General features: G+C 34.0%; 1 protein-coding gene across 1 annotated transcript in view; it reads right to left on the reverse strand.

Annotated features, from left to right (window-relative positions):
- Positions 1–17,066, reverse strand: part of LOC149580398 (uncharacterized) — a 43,725-nt gene extending 26,659 nt beyond the window's left edge. The window contains exon 1 of the mRNA XM_089804473.1: positions 16,941–17,066. Within this exon, the coding sequence (XP_089660599.1) occupies positions 16,941–17,066 (126 nt within the window). The remainder of the gene's footprint in view (positions 1–16,940) is intronic.
- Between the last annotated feature and the right edge of the window lie 1,821 nt (positions 17,067–18,887).

The following is an 18,887-nucleotide window of genomic DNA, read 5'->3' on the forward strand; positions in this document are numbered from 1 at the left end:
CTTCTCTCTAAAACTAGAGATTGGGTAACAACCAAAACTTCTCCAAAAATGCATCTAAATATGATCCTAACTCAAGTAGACATTAGGTAAACCTCAAGGTAGAGTTTAAGTCACCAACTCATAAAGGAGACAATGAATTTTCGCAATCAACCAAAAATAGAGTTTTTGAGTGACCCTAAAAGTCAACCAAAGAGGCTAGGGGGTGGAAACTACTCCCAACCCATACCCTTACCCCTAAGGCACTTAAATTTAATGTTTTTAAGCCTTAAAGACTTAATAGGAACCAATCAAAATCTAGGAGAATTTTAAGACTATATAACAACCTTCAAATAAAGACAATGCAAATTAGCACAAATTAGCAAGGGGTTTAGTTCTGTATTTCCATTAGGTTTCTCGGCTAAATGTCCTGCACACTCATTGCACACATCAGTAGTTCAAGAAATCACATGCGTATATGTAAATTACGTATCAAGAAAATCATATAAATTTAAAACATCCATTCTTCCAATAATCAGTTGTTTATCTCATTCTATTCATATTTTTTACTATTAAAATTTGCATAGTCAAAGTGTTAGTTCTGCATTCATTTAATTCATTGTTATACATGTTCATAAAGCATTAAATAAAAAAATCAAATATCTGAAAGTAAAGCATCACACATAAAAAAAAATAGCATAATAATGTTCAGTAATCAAATAGTGTCCCGACATATCGAATCATGAGTATCAAAATAATAATGTATCATCTATGCTACGATGGGTTAGGGCGAGGCCTCACACACACACACACACACACACACACACACACACATATATATGGAAGTGTACACTATGTACACTATATGTTTGGGCAAGTTGAATAACAACATAACAATAAGTGTTCGATGAAATGCATTGCAGTGATAATAACATTATAATCTGCCACTGTAAGGACTACACAAAGCAATTGTGGATCTATAGTCACAACTACATCTGGATAGAGAATCAATTTTTGCGAATGAGAATATGATGGTTTAATAGAAAGTCTTTAATTGAGTAGTCTACCATGAATATACTGTGGGCAATGTGTTTAAAATCATGCAACGACATGAGTAAGGGTATCCATGAGAATCCAACTAGAAATTACAAATCCATCCTCTAAATATACTAACTCCATCTTGTTCACGTATGTTGTGGGTTCCCATCAAGAAAAATGCCTCAAATATTGATATTTTGGTATTTAAAGGATGTAAGTATTTGATGAATCATGTGGGAAAGCTATAGTTGGCACCAAACAGTATTACCATGAATGCTGATGATATTCCTATGGCGGAGTATCCTAGTATTGTTAGAGCATTGGAGAGATTAATAGCATGGCTACATGTTGCATTCATGACTTGTTTTTCATTGATGCCAACATACTACTTTAAGATTAGCAGAGTAGCAGAAAAAGATTGAGATTGTAAAAATCAAGGATTGGAGATCAGGTCAAGTGTAGTTGAGGACATGTTCTACAAAGTGTCGTAATTCAGTAGTTAAGTGTACATGTAGAAAGTTGAAGTTTGGTTATATATATTCAATATTTACACAAGATAGTTTGTAGATAGAGTTCTTGAGAAGTAGTTTCTAGTAATTAGATTATATCTCCTAATGGGGATAGAATCTAGTTGAGCACAGTTAGAAAGAGATAGAAGACATCTTGATGATGATGTCAGTGAGTGCATGAAGTTCAAACTTGTACATGTGAGAAGTTGTAGATATTGTGAGCCAACAATGTTATGTAATTATGAAAAGATGTAATGTAGCATATTATCTTGATGAGGTCCTGAAGATGATGTATTTATTCCTTGTAAGAAGATTAATGATGAACTATTCATATTGTATAACTATTTTTTAGAGACAAAGCAAAGCTACATAGTCTACCAAAGAGTCTAGGTCCAAATCAAGATACCAATTTTGTTATTTATTATGTGAGGACATTATTGAAGAAGTTTACGACATATTTGAAGTTCATTTTACATATCATCCATGGGCCAAAGAGAAAATAAAAGTGGTTAATGGAAGTCTACGTAATCTATTGAAATGCCTAGTAGAAGATAAACCTAAGAGATGTGATATGATTCTTTTAAAGGAATACTTTTTACTAAATACAAATTTATATAAGATATGGAGAACACTAATTATTAAATAATTCTATAAAAAGGGTACACATTGATTTGAAACACATTTAATTGTGTCTTAGATGAATAGTTGAAGTGTTCACCATTATGGGAAAAATATGGTAATATAGTTAGTTTGGAGAATTTAAAACTCACAAGGATATCTATCAATTATATTAGGAAACTTTCTTATATTTGAAATATGGATTATTTTTTATTATTATTTTTTAATTTCAAAATTAAATTGCATATAAAAAAATCAATATATATATAAAAGTTAGAAAACTTACTCTTAAAAGACATAAATAAACATGAATATAAACACTTAACATTTTATTTTGTTAATGAAAATACATATGTGAATCCTTCACACACTAAGTAGTAGTGGTAAAATTGAACTAAACATAAAAATAATTTTTTAAATTATAAAGGATCATTGTCATCTATTAAACAAAATGTTGTCCACATTGAATGCAATCAGCAAACTCAACACAATCAAACCATGGACATCATTAAATTTCTTTTTCAATTGAATTTAACATATCAAAAAATGTATGAATTTTATGACGACTGTCTCTTGCTTGTTGAAAAACCAAAACCATTGGCTAAAGCAAAATATAAGATATTTAAGCAGAATAAGATGATTCAAAAACTAAATAAGATCTTGCAATAAAATTATAAATGATCATTCTAAGAATAATAAAGATTGAATGATAGAAAAAAAAAGATTTACAATATGCACTACCGATTGATTCAAAAACTCAAACAAGATGTCCTAGATCTAAAGATTGACTATTTTATTATATTCAATTAAAACATAAACCAGATTTTAATTTTTTATCATCATTCTAATTTTTATTTGACTGTTAGTCACTGACCATAAATACAAGCCGATCCTCCCACTACCTCTTACACTTTTTCCACGCAGAAACAATAATTTCTAACGCTGAAAATGGCGTGCACCAAAATTATGGTACGTTGACTGACTCTGTTGCTATTAAGCAGTCCCTTTTATTTTTGGCTCGAGTTGTAGACTTCAACACCTTCTGAAATAGTAACCACTCGATGTTTCGCTCTTTTCAGATGTGTTTTGCGCATTTATCGTGAAAGATACAGAAAATGTGATTGCTGTCATTTGGATTACGTAATTACTGCCGACGATTAAATAATGTGTCAAAAAGTCCAAAAGAGAGTTGTTTTCCTGTCAAAATCCACTGCACTTTGGGTTGTTTCTGGACTCGCAGGAGGAAGAAATCGCCCAATGTAAGTGTAAAAACTCCTGCTAACTTAAAGCCAAAAGCTAACCATGCTTAACAACGAGATTTAAACAATTGAATACCTAGATGAAGAATGGTAATATGGAAATGAAGTTGTTAGAAATTTATATTGATCTGTCTTCATTGAATGCCGTAACGTGTCTGATATTACTGATCTCTGTCTTCATTGAATGCCATAACGTGTCTGATATTACTGAACTCTGTCTTCATTGAATGCCATAACGTGTCTGATATTACTGATCTCTGTCTTCATTGAATGCCGTGTCCCCCATGATTTTATGAATCGCTATCTCATTGAGATCCGTCAGAGTACGGCGTTGCTAGACGGACGTAGGAGGCCGGATGGGATGCATGGGGATAGCATAAGAATGGGGCATCCAAGCAGTCGATCCTCCTGCCTGGGTAGCCGTTGCCCTCCACTACTGGTGCCTCTCCCCTATCTGGTTTCGCGAAGGAATTTTTTGAGATGAGTTTGGAAGGCGACGAAGATTTGAAGGGAGAAGTGCATTGCAAAAGGTCGAGAAGATGTTAAGAAAGAGTTAAATCTATTTGAAGTCAAGCACGTCATAGTCAAGTACGGCATCTGGTACTGGAAATCTGTGGAAGAGATAAAAAAAGATTTGTAGAAAACAGTGATCAAAGAAGGAGAGATGAAATTAATATATGTCGAGTCAAGCACGGCAATGGCCCACTGATGGTACAGTCTGTGGAAGACGTAAAAAAATTGGTAGGAAAAAGTGAACAGAGGATGATAGATGAATTAACATATGTTCAGTCAAGCACGGCAATGGCCCTTTGATGGTACAAATCTGTGGGAGAGAGAAAAAGATTGGTAGAAAAAAGTGAAAAAGATTGGTAGAAAAATGTTTCGTAGAATAGTCTGAATAACACCGCAAAATTTAATGGATTGAAAGAGACGTGAAATGAATGTGGGAAGGACCGGCTCGAACAAGTCAACACAGACTGATCACTTGTCTACAGTGAGCTTATGTTTCTCATATTTAACTAGGGCGTGCACCTTTGAAGGGTGCAAGGGGTAAGTCTATAGTCTTGTATATTTGTAATGATTTTTTGAATAATTATTGCATTGTTTCTGGTTATAATTAAATTTTTTAATTTTAGTTAAAAAATTAATATAATATTTTAATTTCTACTTCTTTACACGTTAGACTAATTATATTTTATTTGCTGTGTAAAATGAATTAGCTCAATTTCGTCTCTTTTGTATAGCTCTATATGTAATATTTTTTATTTTCAATTATTTATCGAAGGTGAAAGAAAGTCAAAGATGAAGCTCATCTATCGATTTTATTCTAGATATAGTTCCAAACATTCCAACCTACGCCAATATCTACTATTTATTGTTGTAACACGATCTCATGGGATTTGTCTACAGACATAGCCCATGAGATGATGATTGTAAGTTGTTAATACTCTGAACAAATCGATGGTAGCAGGGGGGAATTCTTTAAAATTAAAGAATCTAAACTCAACCCTATAAAATTACTATGTGACAACAAAACTTTCAACATCTTGTTGTAAAATTGTTATTAAAACTAAAAGCATATAATCTAAGATAGTTGTGATATAATTGCAAATTGATAAGTTGAATTTAAAGATTCTTTTATTTTAAATAAATCTACCTTGCAAAAAGAGGGGTAAAAATTTATTAAGACAGAAAGGAATACAACAAGGAGAGCTCAACAAGGAGCTCGATCCTGAGCAACAAGATCATCAAATTCTTGCACCATCTCAAAGGACAGTTGCCCCCTATCCTTAATATTCCAACCCGGATCATGACTAGAGGCCCATTTGGCTAAACAATCAGCAGGTCTATTCCATTCTCGCGGAATATACTTGAACCTAATGAACTGAAAAGAGGAAGAGAAGAAAAGAATCTGCTTAACAACAGTGGCCAGCTGCCAACTAACATCCTCAAGCTCTTGCGAAGAAAGCATGTTCACCACCACCTGAGAATCAGACTCACAAATAATCTTACTCCATCCCCACAAGCAACACTGTTCCACAGCATATAAAATAGCCTGAGCTTCCATGAGATTGTTAGTATAATCACCCTTATGAATTGAGAAGAAAAATTTAACATTCCCAGAACTACAACGAGCCACTCTGCCAATACCAGCCGGACCAGGATTCCCATGAGAAGAACCATCAGTGTTAATTTTCAGAACTCCACAAGGAGGAGGAGTCCAGTGCCCATCCCGGTTAACCCGACCCTTCCTCTAATGGTGAAGCTGCCTGGACATAGAAGGAAACCTATGAGCCGCAACCCCATCCTGCAGATGAAAATTGAGGCGATTACAGATAGCAAGATCAACCGGATCCATACCCCCATCAAGCTCACACTTCACAAGAATAGTTTCCTGGAGAGAATGTGATATTTTCCACCAAAGATGCAAAACACCAAGTCGAACATCTTGGAATATGCGACGATTCCTCTCCAACCAGATATGCCAAAGCATGAAAGATGGGCCAGCAATCCAAGCAGCATGGAGAGAAGAAGACTTGGAGGGAGCACTACCCAAGCGAGCCCAGAACTCAGGCAAAGAGGAAGCATGCCGACAAGAGCAACCCCAAGCGCTCCACCAAAGGTGTCATATCTGAGTAGAATAAGAGCAATGGAAGAACAGATGGGAGACAGAATCCTCTCCATTACCACACAAAACACAATAAGAGGGGCCCTGAAATCCACGTTTACAAAGATTATCCCAGGTAAGACAACGGTTGTGAGCCACTAGCCACATGAAAAAATTGCACTTGGACCAAGAAACTTTATTCCAGACTTGCTTCCACCAAGGGACCTCAGCATCCCCAAATAATTGTCTAGTTATCTCCTGATACCCAGCAGAGACATGATATTTACCAGACAAGGTACCGCCCCAAGCCAATACATCTGAACCAAGCAAAGAGGAACACTCTTTAGAGGCTAGAATTTGAGAAAGCTCCTAACGATCCATGTCTGTACCTCCAGGAGGCCAATCAGAGGAATGCTTCCATCTATAACCAACAACAGGTCCCAATTGATAAGGAGTCTTGTAATGAGCCACTTTATCCCATCCAGCGGCAAGAAAAGAGTCACAAAGAGGCTGAAGATGAGGGTATATGGATAAAATGGAAGGGAATCCATCCCAAGCATCAGACCAAAACAAAGCCTGAGAACCTCCTTTACATATCCAGAACAGACCCCTCTTCACCAACAACGCACCTGTCTTCAAAGTATGCCAAACCATTGAGCCACGACCTTCAAGAGGAAGTGCAGAAACAGAGCAAGGATTAGCACCATGAAAATATTTATGAGTGATAATACGAGCCCAACTATCATTTTTTTGTTCACTTTTATTCTAATGCCATAACTATGATTCATGTTTTCTAACAAATGTTCTTTAACTCATTAAATTAAAATGTATAGTAGGATATCTGTGTACTCTAGAATAGGTGTGCTAGTGTGATAATTTGATAAATTTAAATTTTGATAGATATCAAATACTTAAAAGTGCAAATACCCTCATTATCATCTCACATCTATATAATACAAGAATGACCCTTTTAAGATTTATTTTTTCTTTCAGACATCGTTGTGTCGATTCTATTGTATTTAATGCATTGTTCCAATACCAAAGATGGAAATTATTTTCTTATATTTCAAGTTGCAAATTTATCAACAAATTGAGATCCAAAATAAGATAATAATCTAAGTTATTAATATGTATTAAAAAAAGATAATTCAATCATCAATAATACTATACCCATATATCTATTACATATTATAATTGAATAATATCATTATATTAAAATTGATATATAAATTGATAATACATTATTCTTATTTGAATTGCATCCTATTCTATTAAAATTTGATTCAATTATATCATGTTATAATAAATTGTAACTAATTTTACTAAAATAATTGAATGTCCAATTAAAATAATAATTTATTTTTGTTGGTGTAATTAAGTATTTACTATTTGTACTTTACTTAAGTTTACTTAGATTAATTTGATTCTATTATAAATAAATTGATAATACATTATTCTTATTTGAATTGCATCCTATTCTATTAAAATTTGATTCAATTATATCATGTTATAATAAATTGTAACTAATTATTATTCAAATAATTGAATGTCCAATTAAAATAATAATTTTTATTTTTGTTGGTGTAATTAAGTATTTACTATTTACACTTTACTTAAGTTTACTTAGGTTAATGCATTTTCATATTAGTTGTCATGTAGACACTTAGGAGTTTGCATATTCATATGAGTTGTCATGTAGACAACACAGTAGTTTGTACTCCAATTGAACACATGTTGTCTACTACATCTATTTATAAGATACACCTTTACATTCTTATCCTCTCATTTTTTCACATACATTCATGCACAATGGAGGATAATCCACTCTCGGTGGATATGTGCTTAATTGGTATGCTTATCTCTTTGCATGACTCCTAGTAATCTTGATTGCCTTTATATACAAGGCATTTCTATGATGTATTCATCCAATCATCTGATATCCATTCTCATTTGATCATATCTTGTCTCTCTTGTGCTATCTCTTGAACTTCTAGATCTTGGCATTTCATTCTTGCATTAGGCAAATTCTTGCATGGTATCAAAGCTATACCAAATTCTTACATAGGAGTTTCATTGTATAACAATTGGAGAGATTTTTTTTTTGCAGGTCAAGATTGGAGCTTGCTGGTGCAAATCAGATATTAGCATCACATTCAAAAGGTCAAAAAACCCTTAAATCAACTCTTGTTTTATCAAAATTGGATGTTTGAGGTGAAATCTAGAGTCATTGTTTTTGGAGGCGCGACGACAACGATTCAAGAAAAATAATTACAGAGGTGATTTTCAAACAATGATATCTCCCTCATACGGACTCCATTTTGTGAGCAATTTATTTATTTCTTTTTTCTTCTTCTTTTTTGTGGTAGAATTTTGTGATCTACACATTGCTATAGGTTGTTTGCAATCCTTGTTATTGAATTTTTTTGAAAATCACAAATCCCAATTTTTGCAACTTCAAAGGCTTAGTTCAGGCTTATCTAGACACATATTTAGGTGCTATTTTTTTTGAAAGTGCATAATTTTTTTCTACTTTCCAAATTTGGTATTAGTTTAAAGTAATTCTAAGTAGACATAATACTTTTGGCATTTGGTCATTTTTGGCCTATTTTGACACTTGTAATTAATTAGATCCTTGAGAGGTCTTATGTCTTATCTTATTGAGTCTGATATAGATTCATATTTGTTGTTGTAACCATCAAAATTAGAATTCAAAATTGATTCATTTTGACAAGTGGCAGTTGTATACGCACTAAGTATAAAGTGTAAAAATCATCTATTTCGGGGGGTTCTTTGATTGGCTGATTTGGGGGTGTGTCTTAGGTGTTTGCACTTCTCTTTCTCTTGTGTTCCTTTATTTGGCATCATGGGTCCTCCTAGGTTTTCACTTTTAACTCCACATAATTATGCTACATGGAAAATTAGAGTAAGGAGTAAATTAATGGAAAAAGGTTTAATTGATTATGTTGACCGAAAACATAGTTGCACCATCTGATCCTGATAAACTAAATGAATGGAATCATAACAATAAGGTTCCTATTGGTACTTTGACAAAGTATGTACATGATGATCTTATCTTCCATATTGATAATTGTAAAATAGTAAAGGAAGCATGGGATAAGTTTGCTAGCTTGTATGCAAAAGTAGACAAAGCTAGGGGTTTTGAACTTGATGAAAACCTCATGTCATTAGATCCAAAGGAGTTTGACACAATTCAAGACTATATCACCAAGGCACATGAGCTAAGGTCAATGGTTAAGTATTGTGGAATTACCATAGAGGATGGAAAAATGATCTATAATTTGATGAGAAAACTTCCTCCAGAGTATGCACCATTTTGTTTCGAGCTCCAACACTCATAAGTTTACGTTAGGTTCTTCCTACACCATGCTTTCATTTGATTCCTTCATAGAGATGATGATGGTAGAACAATCGAACTTGATGAGCATGGGGATTCTCAAGTCTTCAAAGTCCAAATCATTGATGGCTAGTAAAGGGAATCAAGGAAAAAGGGTTTAACAAGAAGCAAAAATTGTCGACACAAAATTCACAACAAGAGAAAGAAAACTCAACCTCCTCACCACAAGACAACTCCAAAAATAAGGGTAAATCATCCAAGAAGAATGGACATGAAGAACATCATTGTTACAAGAAGGAAATTGATGAACTCAAGAATCTTCTTAAGAAGAATCAAATTGGTCTACCATCAAGAATGACCAATTCGTTCTCTTCTTCACATTTAGATTTTGATAAAGGAAAGGATCACATCAGAAAAGGTCAATCATTAGTAGCTACTACAAGTCAAGATTCAAGGAGATGGCTTCTAGAGATTAAGGGGCTTCTCATCATATGGCATCTTCACAATCTATATTTTCATCATTTGATCCTTGTGATACTCCACCTCTTTTAATGGGCAATCATACTTACATGAATGTGATTGGGAAAGGAACTATTGATAAAGGGGAGGGATACTTCAAATATGTGTTTTGTGTACCTCACCTAAGTCATATGTAATTGCCTTTCTATCTATCAGATCACTCATGGAGATATAAAAAGAACTGTGCAATTCACACCTTATTTAGTTTTTATGAGAGAGTTGGAGACTAAAGAGATCATTGCTATAGGAATGGTTGATCACACATCTAGGCTATACCACTTCTCAGATTTTTCTCATGATGATGATAGTGATTTTTCAACAGATTTTGATCATATTTTCAATGATGATTCATATTTTGAGGACAACTTTGGCTACTTGAACTTGGGTGTTCTCACATGTGATCAAGTTCTTGAGCCATCCATTTCTTCTCCTCCTACTGATATTCCATCTACTGTTGTTCCTAATGATAGTTGTATTCACATAGCCATGGATTCAAGTGATTCAGTACAATAGGGTATTCATTATTTTCTAGACTCAGTTCCATGGGATGAGTACTTTATAGGCATTTATAGTTTGTTTGTGGAGTCCTATATTTTTAGATTTGGAGACATTATCAAGATGACATTTATCTTCTCTTTGGTCAAGACGATCCTTCTTCAGATATTGCGAGGGAGCATACTGACCCTTATCTTCATTCTCCACTTGATCAGTCTTTCGAGGTTGACATGATGGTAGATCCTTTGATACAATAGTTGGATGAGGTCACTTTATTCTCAGAGGAGATATTTGAGTCTTTGATACATGTTCTAAATTCATCCTTAATTGATCTTGATTTGTCTTTTTCAGTAGAGTGGCATAGTACACGTGATTTGGAGGAGGTACCTTTCAGTATTGACATGGGGACACTTGAGCAAGTTTCAGAGATAGATTTCATACATTTTGAGGTTTCTTACTACAGATGGGAGAAGCTTCATTGATACACCTTTGGTTATGTTTCTTCCTAAGGGGAGGAATGTTGTTATATGCTCATGGAGGAGTTTCTACATTGAGCCTAGTGCATCTACCATAGGTGTACATTCTAAATTGATGGGGGGTTATTTGGTTTATCTTCCTCTTCTTCTCTCTTATGGAGGGGATCTTTTCCTCACATGAGGTCTTCTTTTGTCTCATTTTCTTTTATTGTATTTATCTCTCTTTTTGGGAAGGGGTTTTTCCCATGTGGTTTTCTCTCTGGATAAAAGCACAAACCTTTATCACCTTTTATAAAGAAATGAGATATCAGAATGTGATAGTTCAACATTAATGAGAAAAAAATGGCATTTTTGTTTAAAATATAAAGATGATGTAAACTAATGAAATGTGTAGAATTGGATAAATTCTATGCCTATAATTTTTATAATTTTTTTGTGTAAGAATTTATTCATTTTATTTTATTTTGAAGTCTCTTTTTAACTGTAAAAAATATAGGGTGTAGTTCCCGTCAAACAAGTATATGCAAAGCATCTTTTTTTGTTTTGATTTGAAAATATCTCATAGATGACATGTATAGCTAGTGAACAAAAAAAGAAATAATTATTTTTGATGTATCTTTTCTTTGTTATAAGTACTCAAGTTCGACCTTATCAGAATCCAACAGTTTTTTCCTCCCATCAAAACTTCCCTATTAAATCCATGCCTTCTTGAAAAAAAATTACATATTCATGAAGAGGATTCTCTCCTCTAGCGATAAATATAATTTTTTAATATTTTTGATATAATTTACTATTTTTTTCCTTTTTTGAGGGAGCATCTTCTGAAATGTTGAAATATTGACTTATAATATTTTGAGATTATAACATATTATAACGAATCAAAACACTCAAAAATTTATATAATAATGATATTGAATCTGAGATCTATAGAAGGGTATTTTTAGTTTTTGAAAAAATTTGAGTTTTGATAGAGAAATGAGATTTGGCCAAAATAGGTTTTGGTATCATAAATGGTGACACATATCTATGCTTTCACGCCTCTTTCTTTGCTTTATGAGAGATTGCATTGCATATTTTTTCTTGCACTTGCATCTTGTACATGGATACCTAATATGGCCTAGTAGCCAGGACCCATCTTGCATTATTATCTAGCTTTTGTGAGCTTAAGCACATTTCCCTAAATTGCACTTAAGGGGGGGTTTTGGTGTAAATAAGTATTTACTATTTACACTTTATTTAAGTTTACTTAGGTTAATGCATTTTCATATATTAGTTGTCATGTACACACCTAAGATTTTGCATATTCATATGAGTTGTCATGTAGACAACACAGTAGTTTGCACTTCAATTGAGCACATGTTATCTACTACATCTTTTTATGAGATACACTCTTACATTTTGTTAGTTAACAATATTTCCCAAAATCTTTGACAAATTGAACAAGGGAGGAAATACAAACTAACCAAATGAATTCATGTGCTATGATAAGGAATTATCTGCTTTAAATGTTTATTCAATATTGATTAAGTTGCAACAAACCTTCATGAAGAGATAATTGTTCTTCCTTAATCGAGGGAAAATCTTTTCAAGGAGTATTTAACTGAAAATACTCAAAAGTTCAAAATCATCTTACAAATACAAGATAAATATTGATACTGAAAAGTCATTTAATTTTAATGATTAATATCATGTGCGTGATTGAACACTAAGATGAAAGAAAGGTATCTAAAACAACCTAGATTTAACCTCCCACAACTCTCAAGATTCAAAATAAATAATTTTAGAAGAATGCAATAAACACAACTTAACTCCAAATATAACACACGCTCTCAAGAATGCATATTACCACAAAGCAAATAATAGTATTTGCTCCAAGAAGCTTCAGTAGAATAAAATTATAGAACTTTACTCCAATTGCTACAAATTCAAAATATTCTATTTCAAAATCCATAAAGGATAGAGTATCAAAAACAAAAGTATTTTTTCTTATGTCTATGGAGAGATTAACCATTTTCACCCTATATATGTATACAAAAAGTTTGCACTTCTCACAATTTTTTACATATGCATAGTTGTCTCGAAATATACCTGTCCAGTAAAAACAATTCCTTAAGATTTTGAATGTTGTCATGGTAAATGAGAAATGTCCTCCACACGACTCATCATGAAAAGATTTTAGGAGCTCCCATTGTTGAACTTTATCCACACATCTCAAGAAAGTTCCATCTGGACCTCTTTTATATTGGATACCTTGAGCAATTACGCAATTGTTTTTCTTCAGTCTCTAATCTCCTTTTCCTTGAGAAGTTAAATGTTTAGGGCATTCTCCATAGGTCAAGTAGTGTGCAATATTAGAAAACCACAGGTCAATAAGACTTACCAGCAACACTTTAGGTTCTTGTTCAACCTCATTCCTGAGTCAGTTTTCATTTTCTATCATCAATTTGCAAAGTCCTCTACCTCTAACCAACTTGGTGGGTTTCAAGGTAAGATCATAGTCTTCTATCTTTGCTATCCAGGTTCCCCTTTTGTTCACTCCAACTTCTTGTTGAGTGAGGATACTTTTGACTGTTGGATCTGAGACATTTACTATTGAGTGAGAATACAAGATATAATACCTGAAATGTTTAACGGCTTTAACTACGGTATATGCTTGTTTTTCAATCAAAGAGTATTTGAGTTCATGCTTCTTAAGTCGGGCACTCATGAATGCAATAGGGCCTTCAATTTTTCTAGGTGAGGATCCCAGAGAGGGTATGTTCTAAAGCATAGCAATATATAATAAAATCCTTCTTGAGTCTTTCATGGATATGGGCGACTTGGTATTTATCTGTCCTCCTTTTGAGTTAAGAGCACACCCTATTAGTTAAGAAATACAAACAAATTCATTTCATACTCATTCACAAGGGAGTTGTACTTTTAAAATTCAGAGGGAAGTTTTGGCCTTATACAACTTCCCAATTGTTGGAAACTTTCTCTTCATCATTTGGGCACAGAAGAGTGAAGGTTGGAGAAGACATAAGAACAATCTGTTAACCAACACTATACTATTGTTGTGGTGGATGGTTGTCCCCTCAAATGTTACCAATCATTGTAGAGATGGCTAGGCATCCCAATATCATCCATAGATGTTTTGGCCATTTCTTAGGGATTTTCATCTAAGGGGGCAGTGGGGGACATCCCTAAAACAACAGTAGGAATGGGGATGCGAGTTCAAAGGGCAATAACATGTTCCTATGTATGTCTTGTTTGAAAGGATCCATGTCAAAAGGTATAAAAGAAAATTAATTATTTTTTCATAACGAAATTAGTCAAGCTAATAATATTAAAATTAAATAGAAGCAAAATTTTCAAATTGCTTCTAACATTTTATTAAAAAAATTTAAAAATTAAGTAATTAAAATTTTGAAAAACTGTTAGATTGAGGGTTGAAAGGAGGCATAGAAGATCATTTTAAAAAAATTAAAAACTACTATATTAAGGATTTATAGGAGGCATAAGTTTAACTTTTTATTTAATTATCAAAGAATAATAAGTTTGAAGGCTTTCTCTAACATTAGTTGACCAAATCATCAATAGGCATGGATATAGGTACTAGACTTCTTTTCTTTCCAATAGAGGTTTTCAACCATTTTGGGGTAGTGGGTTCTTTACCTACCAGAGGAGAAACATTTGCTATGGCCAAGGTATTGGATTGAGAACTAGTAATATCGGGGACTTCTGAGGATCTCGGGTATTGTCATCCATGATTGAGATGGGAGATTGCTTCAAACTTGCCCCTGCTTCAGTGGGATCTAGGTCAATTATGACTCTCCTCTTTTCTCTACATGACTCTACCTTTTTATTGCTGGAACAAGTTATCCTTCTGAATTTTGGTACCTCTTCTTGAATTAAAGTTGAAGTGGCTTTGTGGTTACTTCAACTTCAACTTCAACTTTAGCTTTAGGAAAACCTGTAACAGAGTAAAAAATATCAAGGTTAGAGATGGCCTTAGGTATGTGTTGTGCTTTCTTGTGCTTAACTTTTGAGTGTTTTTCTGGGACTTCAAGAGTGGTTGATTCAACATTCTTTGATTTTAACCACTTCTTGTTTCTTCTCAATACTTATGAGGTGGAGGACATTAGGCCATCTCCTCCCCTCTTAGTCTAGTCGAGCTTAGGAATGGGTATGCATTCAACTTGTTCAACATAGACTGGGTCAATCACATTCTCAACTTCATCTTCTTTCTATCCCATGAGTATTGAGGTTTACCTTAAACACACTGATCTAATTAATTTTCAATTTGGACCATGATCTCTTTTTTACTTCAAATTCATCAGGACAATCTGCCCAGTAATCTTCTAGATGAGGAACATGGGTTAATGAAGATGCATGCCCAAAATTATTTTTAGAAAACCCCACATAATCAAACTCTTTTCTAGCAATATAGGGTTTGAGGCATAATCTTGACAATGCAGGTTGTGATAACTTAGCCTATTTGTAATTTGAACACCTATAGTAGTCAGTTTCAATAGGGAACAAGCATGCAAGTGACTTCTTTATGGTTTCTAAGAAGTCAAATACAGAAATGAGTTGTCTACATATCTCTGATAGAACAATATTGTCCAAACAGTAATGTGGCAACTTTAGTGGTTCATCAGGAAAACCCCCAATCCTGAGATATGTAAATTTAGGGAATTGGATATAAAAGAAGCCATAAATTTTAATAGCTTGCATGGATTCCTCCGACAACCTATTACTGTCATGCCCTTGAAGCTCAAAAACTAACCTCCCAAGAAAAACATCATTAACTCTAATGAACCCCCTTGCAAGATTCAGTGTCGTGAAGGTCTTTATAATATTGGTAGATAAGCATGTCTTCTGTCCAGGGCATATGTGGAAGTCCCTTCCATTCTTTGGATGTTGCTAGAATATAGACCATGTAGGAATTAAACAAAATGGGTTGAAACTACCTACTATTATGAGGCCTCTATGCAAAATCTCAGCTATTAAGTCTACCTAGTCAATAAAATTTTCACCCTCAATGATCTTCAAAATAAAAAGACACATCCAACTTTCCCAATGAAATGCATGATTATTGCCTTTGATCATGTTCAAAAGTAACACAAAGTCTGCTATTTCTTTAATGAAATGCTCAATTGTTAATGGCTTAGGTAGTCTAGAACCCCCTTCTACTAGTCTCAGAAGCCAGGTTTAAGTTTAAGTTGCAGGTTGTGCTAACTTAGTCTATTTGTAATTTGAACACCTATAGTAGTCAATTTAAATAGGGAACAAGCATGCAAGTGACCTCTTTATGGTTTATAAGGATTCAAATACAGAAATGAGTTGTCTACATATTTGTGATAGAACAATACTGTCCAAACAGTAATGTGGCAACTTTAGTGGTTCACTAGGAAAACCCCCAATCTTGAGATATGTAAATGTAGGGAATTGGATATAAACAAAGCCATAAATTTTAATAGCCTACATGGATTCCTCCGACAACCTGTTATTGTGATACCCTTGAAGCTCAAGAACTAACTTCCCAAGAAAAACATCATTAACTCTTATGAACTCCCTTACAAGATTTAGTGGCATGAAGGTCTTTATAATATTGGTAGATAGTCATGTCTTCTATCCAGGGCATATGTGGAAGTCCCTTCCATTCTTTGGATGCTGCTAAAATATAGACCATGTAGGAATTTTTAAAAATGGGTTGAAAATGCCTACTGTTATGAGGCCTCTATGCAAATTCTCAGCTATTAAGTCTACCCATTCAATAAAATTTTCACCCTCAATGATCTTCAAAATAAAAAGATACATCCAACTTTCCCAATGAAATGCATGATTGCTATCTTTGATCCTGTTCAGAAGTAATACAATGTATGCTATTTCTTTAATGAAATGCTCAATTGTTAATGGCTTAGGTAGTCTAGAACCCCCTTCTACCAGTCTCAGAAGCCAAGTTTAAGATATGATGTTATCATAGTTCTTCTTTTTTTCATGATATAGACACTCAGATCCCTAAAAAGTCCATGGTTCATAGGGTTCCTTATGAGGGATTCTCAGGGTTGTGCTAAGACTTTTCTTGTATATTCTTACTAATACCTCCCCTGAAGTTTTCTTTATACATCTGGTGTTGGGTTCGTAGTGGTTTGCACACTCCACAACTAGTTCTGGGCATTCAATAGCTGATGGGAAGGCATCGACTTCTAGTAAACCACTACTGGCCATTTTTTAATGTATGGTACTAGATTGAACGTCTCTCGCTCGTTCAATTATATCCCTTAGTTTTTTATACACCATGAAAGTATCCTGAATTTTGGGAAGGGAACTCAATAGGAAAGGTTTTCCAAGCTTTGGCATTTTGAGGCGAAAAAGTGTCTTGGTTTAACTTGAAAGATATAGATATAGAATTAAACCCAAATACTACAAAAGGAAAACTAGGCACAAAAATGATAGAGTGACAGATAATGCACTTACAGTTTTCGTTATAGTCTAGACATCCACTTTGATTGCTTACCAATAGGAGTCGAGAACTCAAAATGATGAAATGAGTGATTATGCAAGATAGAAGGTTATTATGGAGGATATACAAGGACAAATTTGATTGAGTAGAAAGGATTAATTACAAATGTGCCATTTGTACTCTGACAAGATTTGCAAGGCTTATTTGTAGTTATAACCCATGACATCTAAATGGAGCTCGATCTTTCATGATGTCACAAAAATTTGTGCACCACCTTTTTCCATAAGTAACCATACTTAGCATGATTTCTCATAATTGCCACAATTATTTCCTTTTGCATTTTCAACATCACGATAGGGTGGGACCCATTCCTTTGGCTCATAAAAATGCATTGATAACCTCGCCATCCACTTTCTACAAAGAAATAAATGCACGTTAGAAAAATCATGAATTTGAAGTTGAAGTTGAAGTTTAAATCAACTTCAACTTCAACGTCAACTTCCAAAAGAAGACCTAGGTCAATGGGAGGGAAACTTCTCCAAAAGGAAAAAGAAAGATGAACTTGAAATTGAATTTGAAGTGAAATTGGGCTTAAACTTCAACTTCAAATTGCAAAATAATATTGGGTGAAAACTTTGTACATCAACGAAAAGGTATGGTAACAACTGGCTCCGACTGGGGAATGAGATTGGAAGGGATCATAGGTGAACTTAGAATCTCTGGTTTCGTGGACCAAAAAGAATAGACAAAAACTAAAGACACACAGAATAGAGAAAATAGGAGAAAATGACAGAAAGGAAACAAAGCAGGAGAAGATGGGTAATTACAATAAGGGCAACAAAAAGTAGACTAAAAACCTAAAAAGATTAAGATCCAGTCCACTATATGATAGGGGCAGATCATCACCATTAAGATATGTAAGGTTGAATGCACTGGAACCCAACTCAGCTGATATAACAAAAGGTCCTTTCCAGAGGCTTTCAAATTTTGCATGAGCTCCTTTTGGTTCTCTTCTCTTGTCCCATAGCAACACCTGATCTCCTATCATGAACTTTCGAGGCCTAGCCTTTCGATCAAAAATTTTCTTAATCTTTTCCTAATATGCCATCTCCCTCCTTTCTTCTTTGATCGTCTAGAGATATAGCACTCATTTCTCAATAGCATTAGAGAACAATTCATCTTCAATTTCTTTGTATATATTTAGAGTAGCGAGTTCTAGGGGCAAAGACAACTGTGCTTCAACTCCATATACTAACTCAAAAGGGCTCATACCAATAGCTCTTTTGGGAGAGGTCCTATCTTCCCATACTACTTAGTACAAGTGCTTATGCCAATATCTACCCTTTTCATCAACCATCTTTTTCATGCTATTTATTAAATTTTCATTAGTTGAATTGGCCTACCCATTGCCTTGAGGAAAATAATCAGAGGCATGTGATAATGTGACACCGTGATCATAACAGAATAACTAAATTTCTTGAGATGAAAATTTTTGAGCATTATTAGTTACTAGTTTGCTTGGAACTCCAAAATGTGACAAAAAAATTTCTATCAAGAATTTATAGACTGCCGTAGATGTTGTAGAT

This window comes from Cupressus sempervirens, chromosome 1 (genome assembly GCF_028749045.1).
Source record: "Cupressus sempervirens isolate cs-2001-9-10 chromosome 1, ASM2874904v1, whole genome shotgun sequence".
NCBI classification, from domain to species: domain Eukaryota; kingdom Viridiplantae; phylum Streptophyta; class Pinopsida; order Cupressales; family Cupressaceae; genus Cupressus; species Cupressus sempervirens.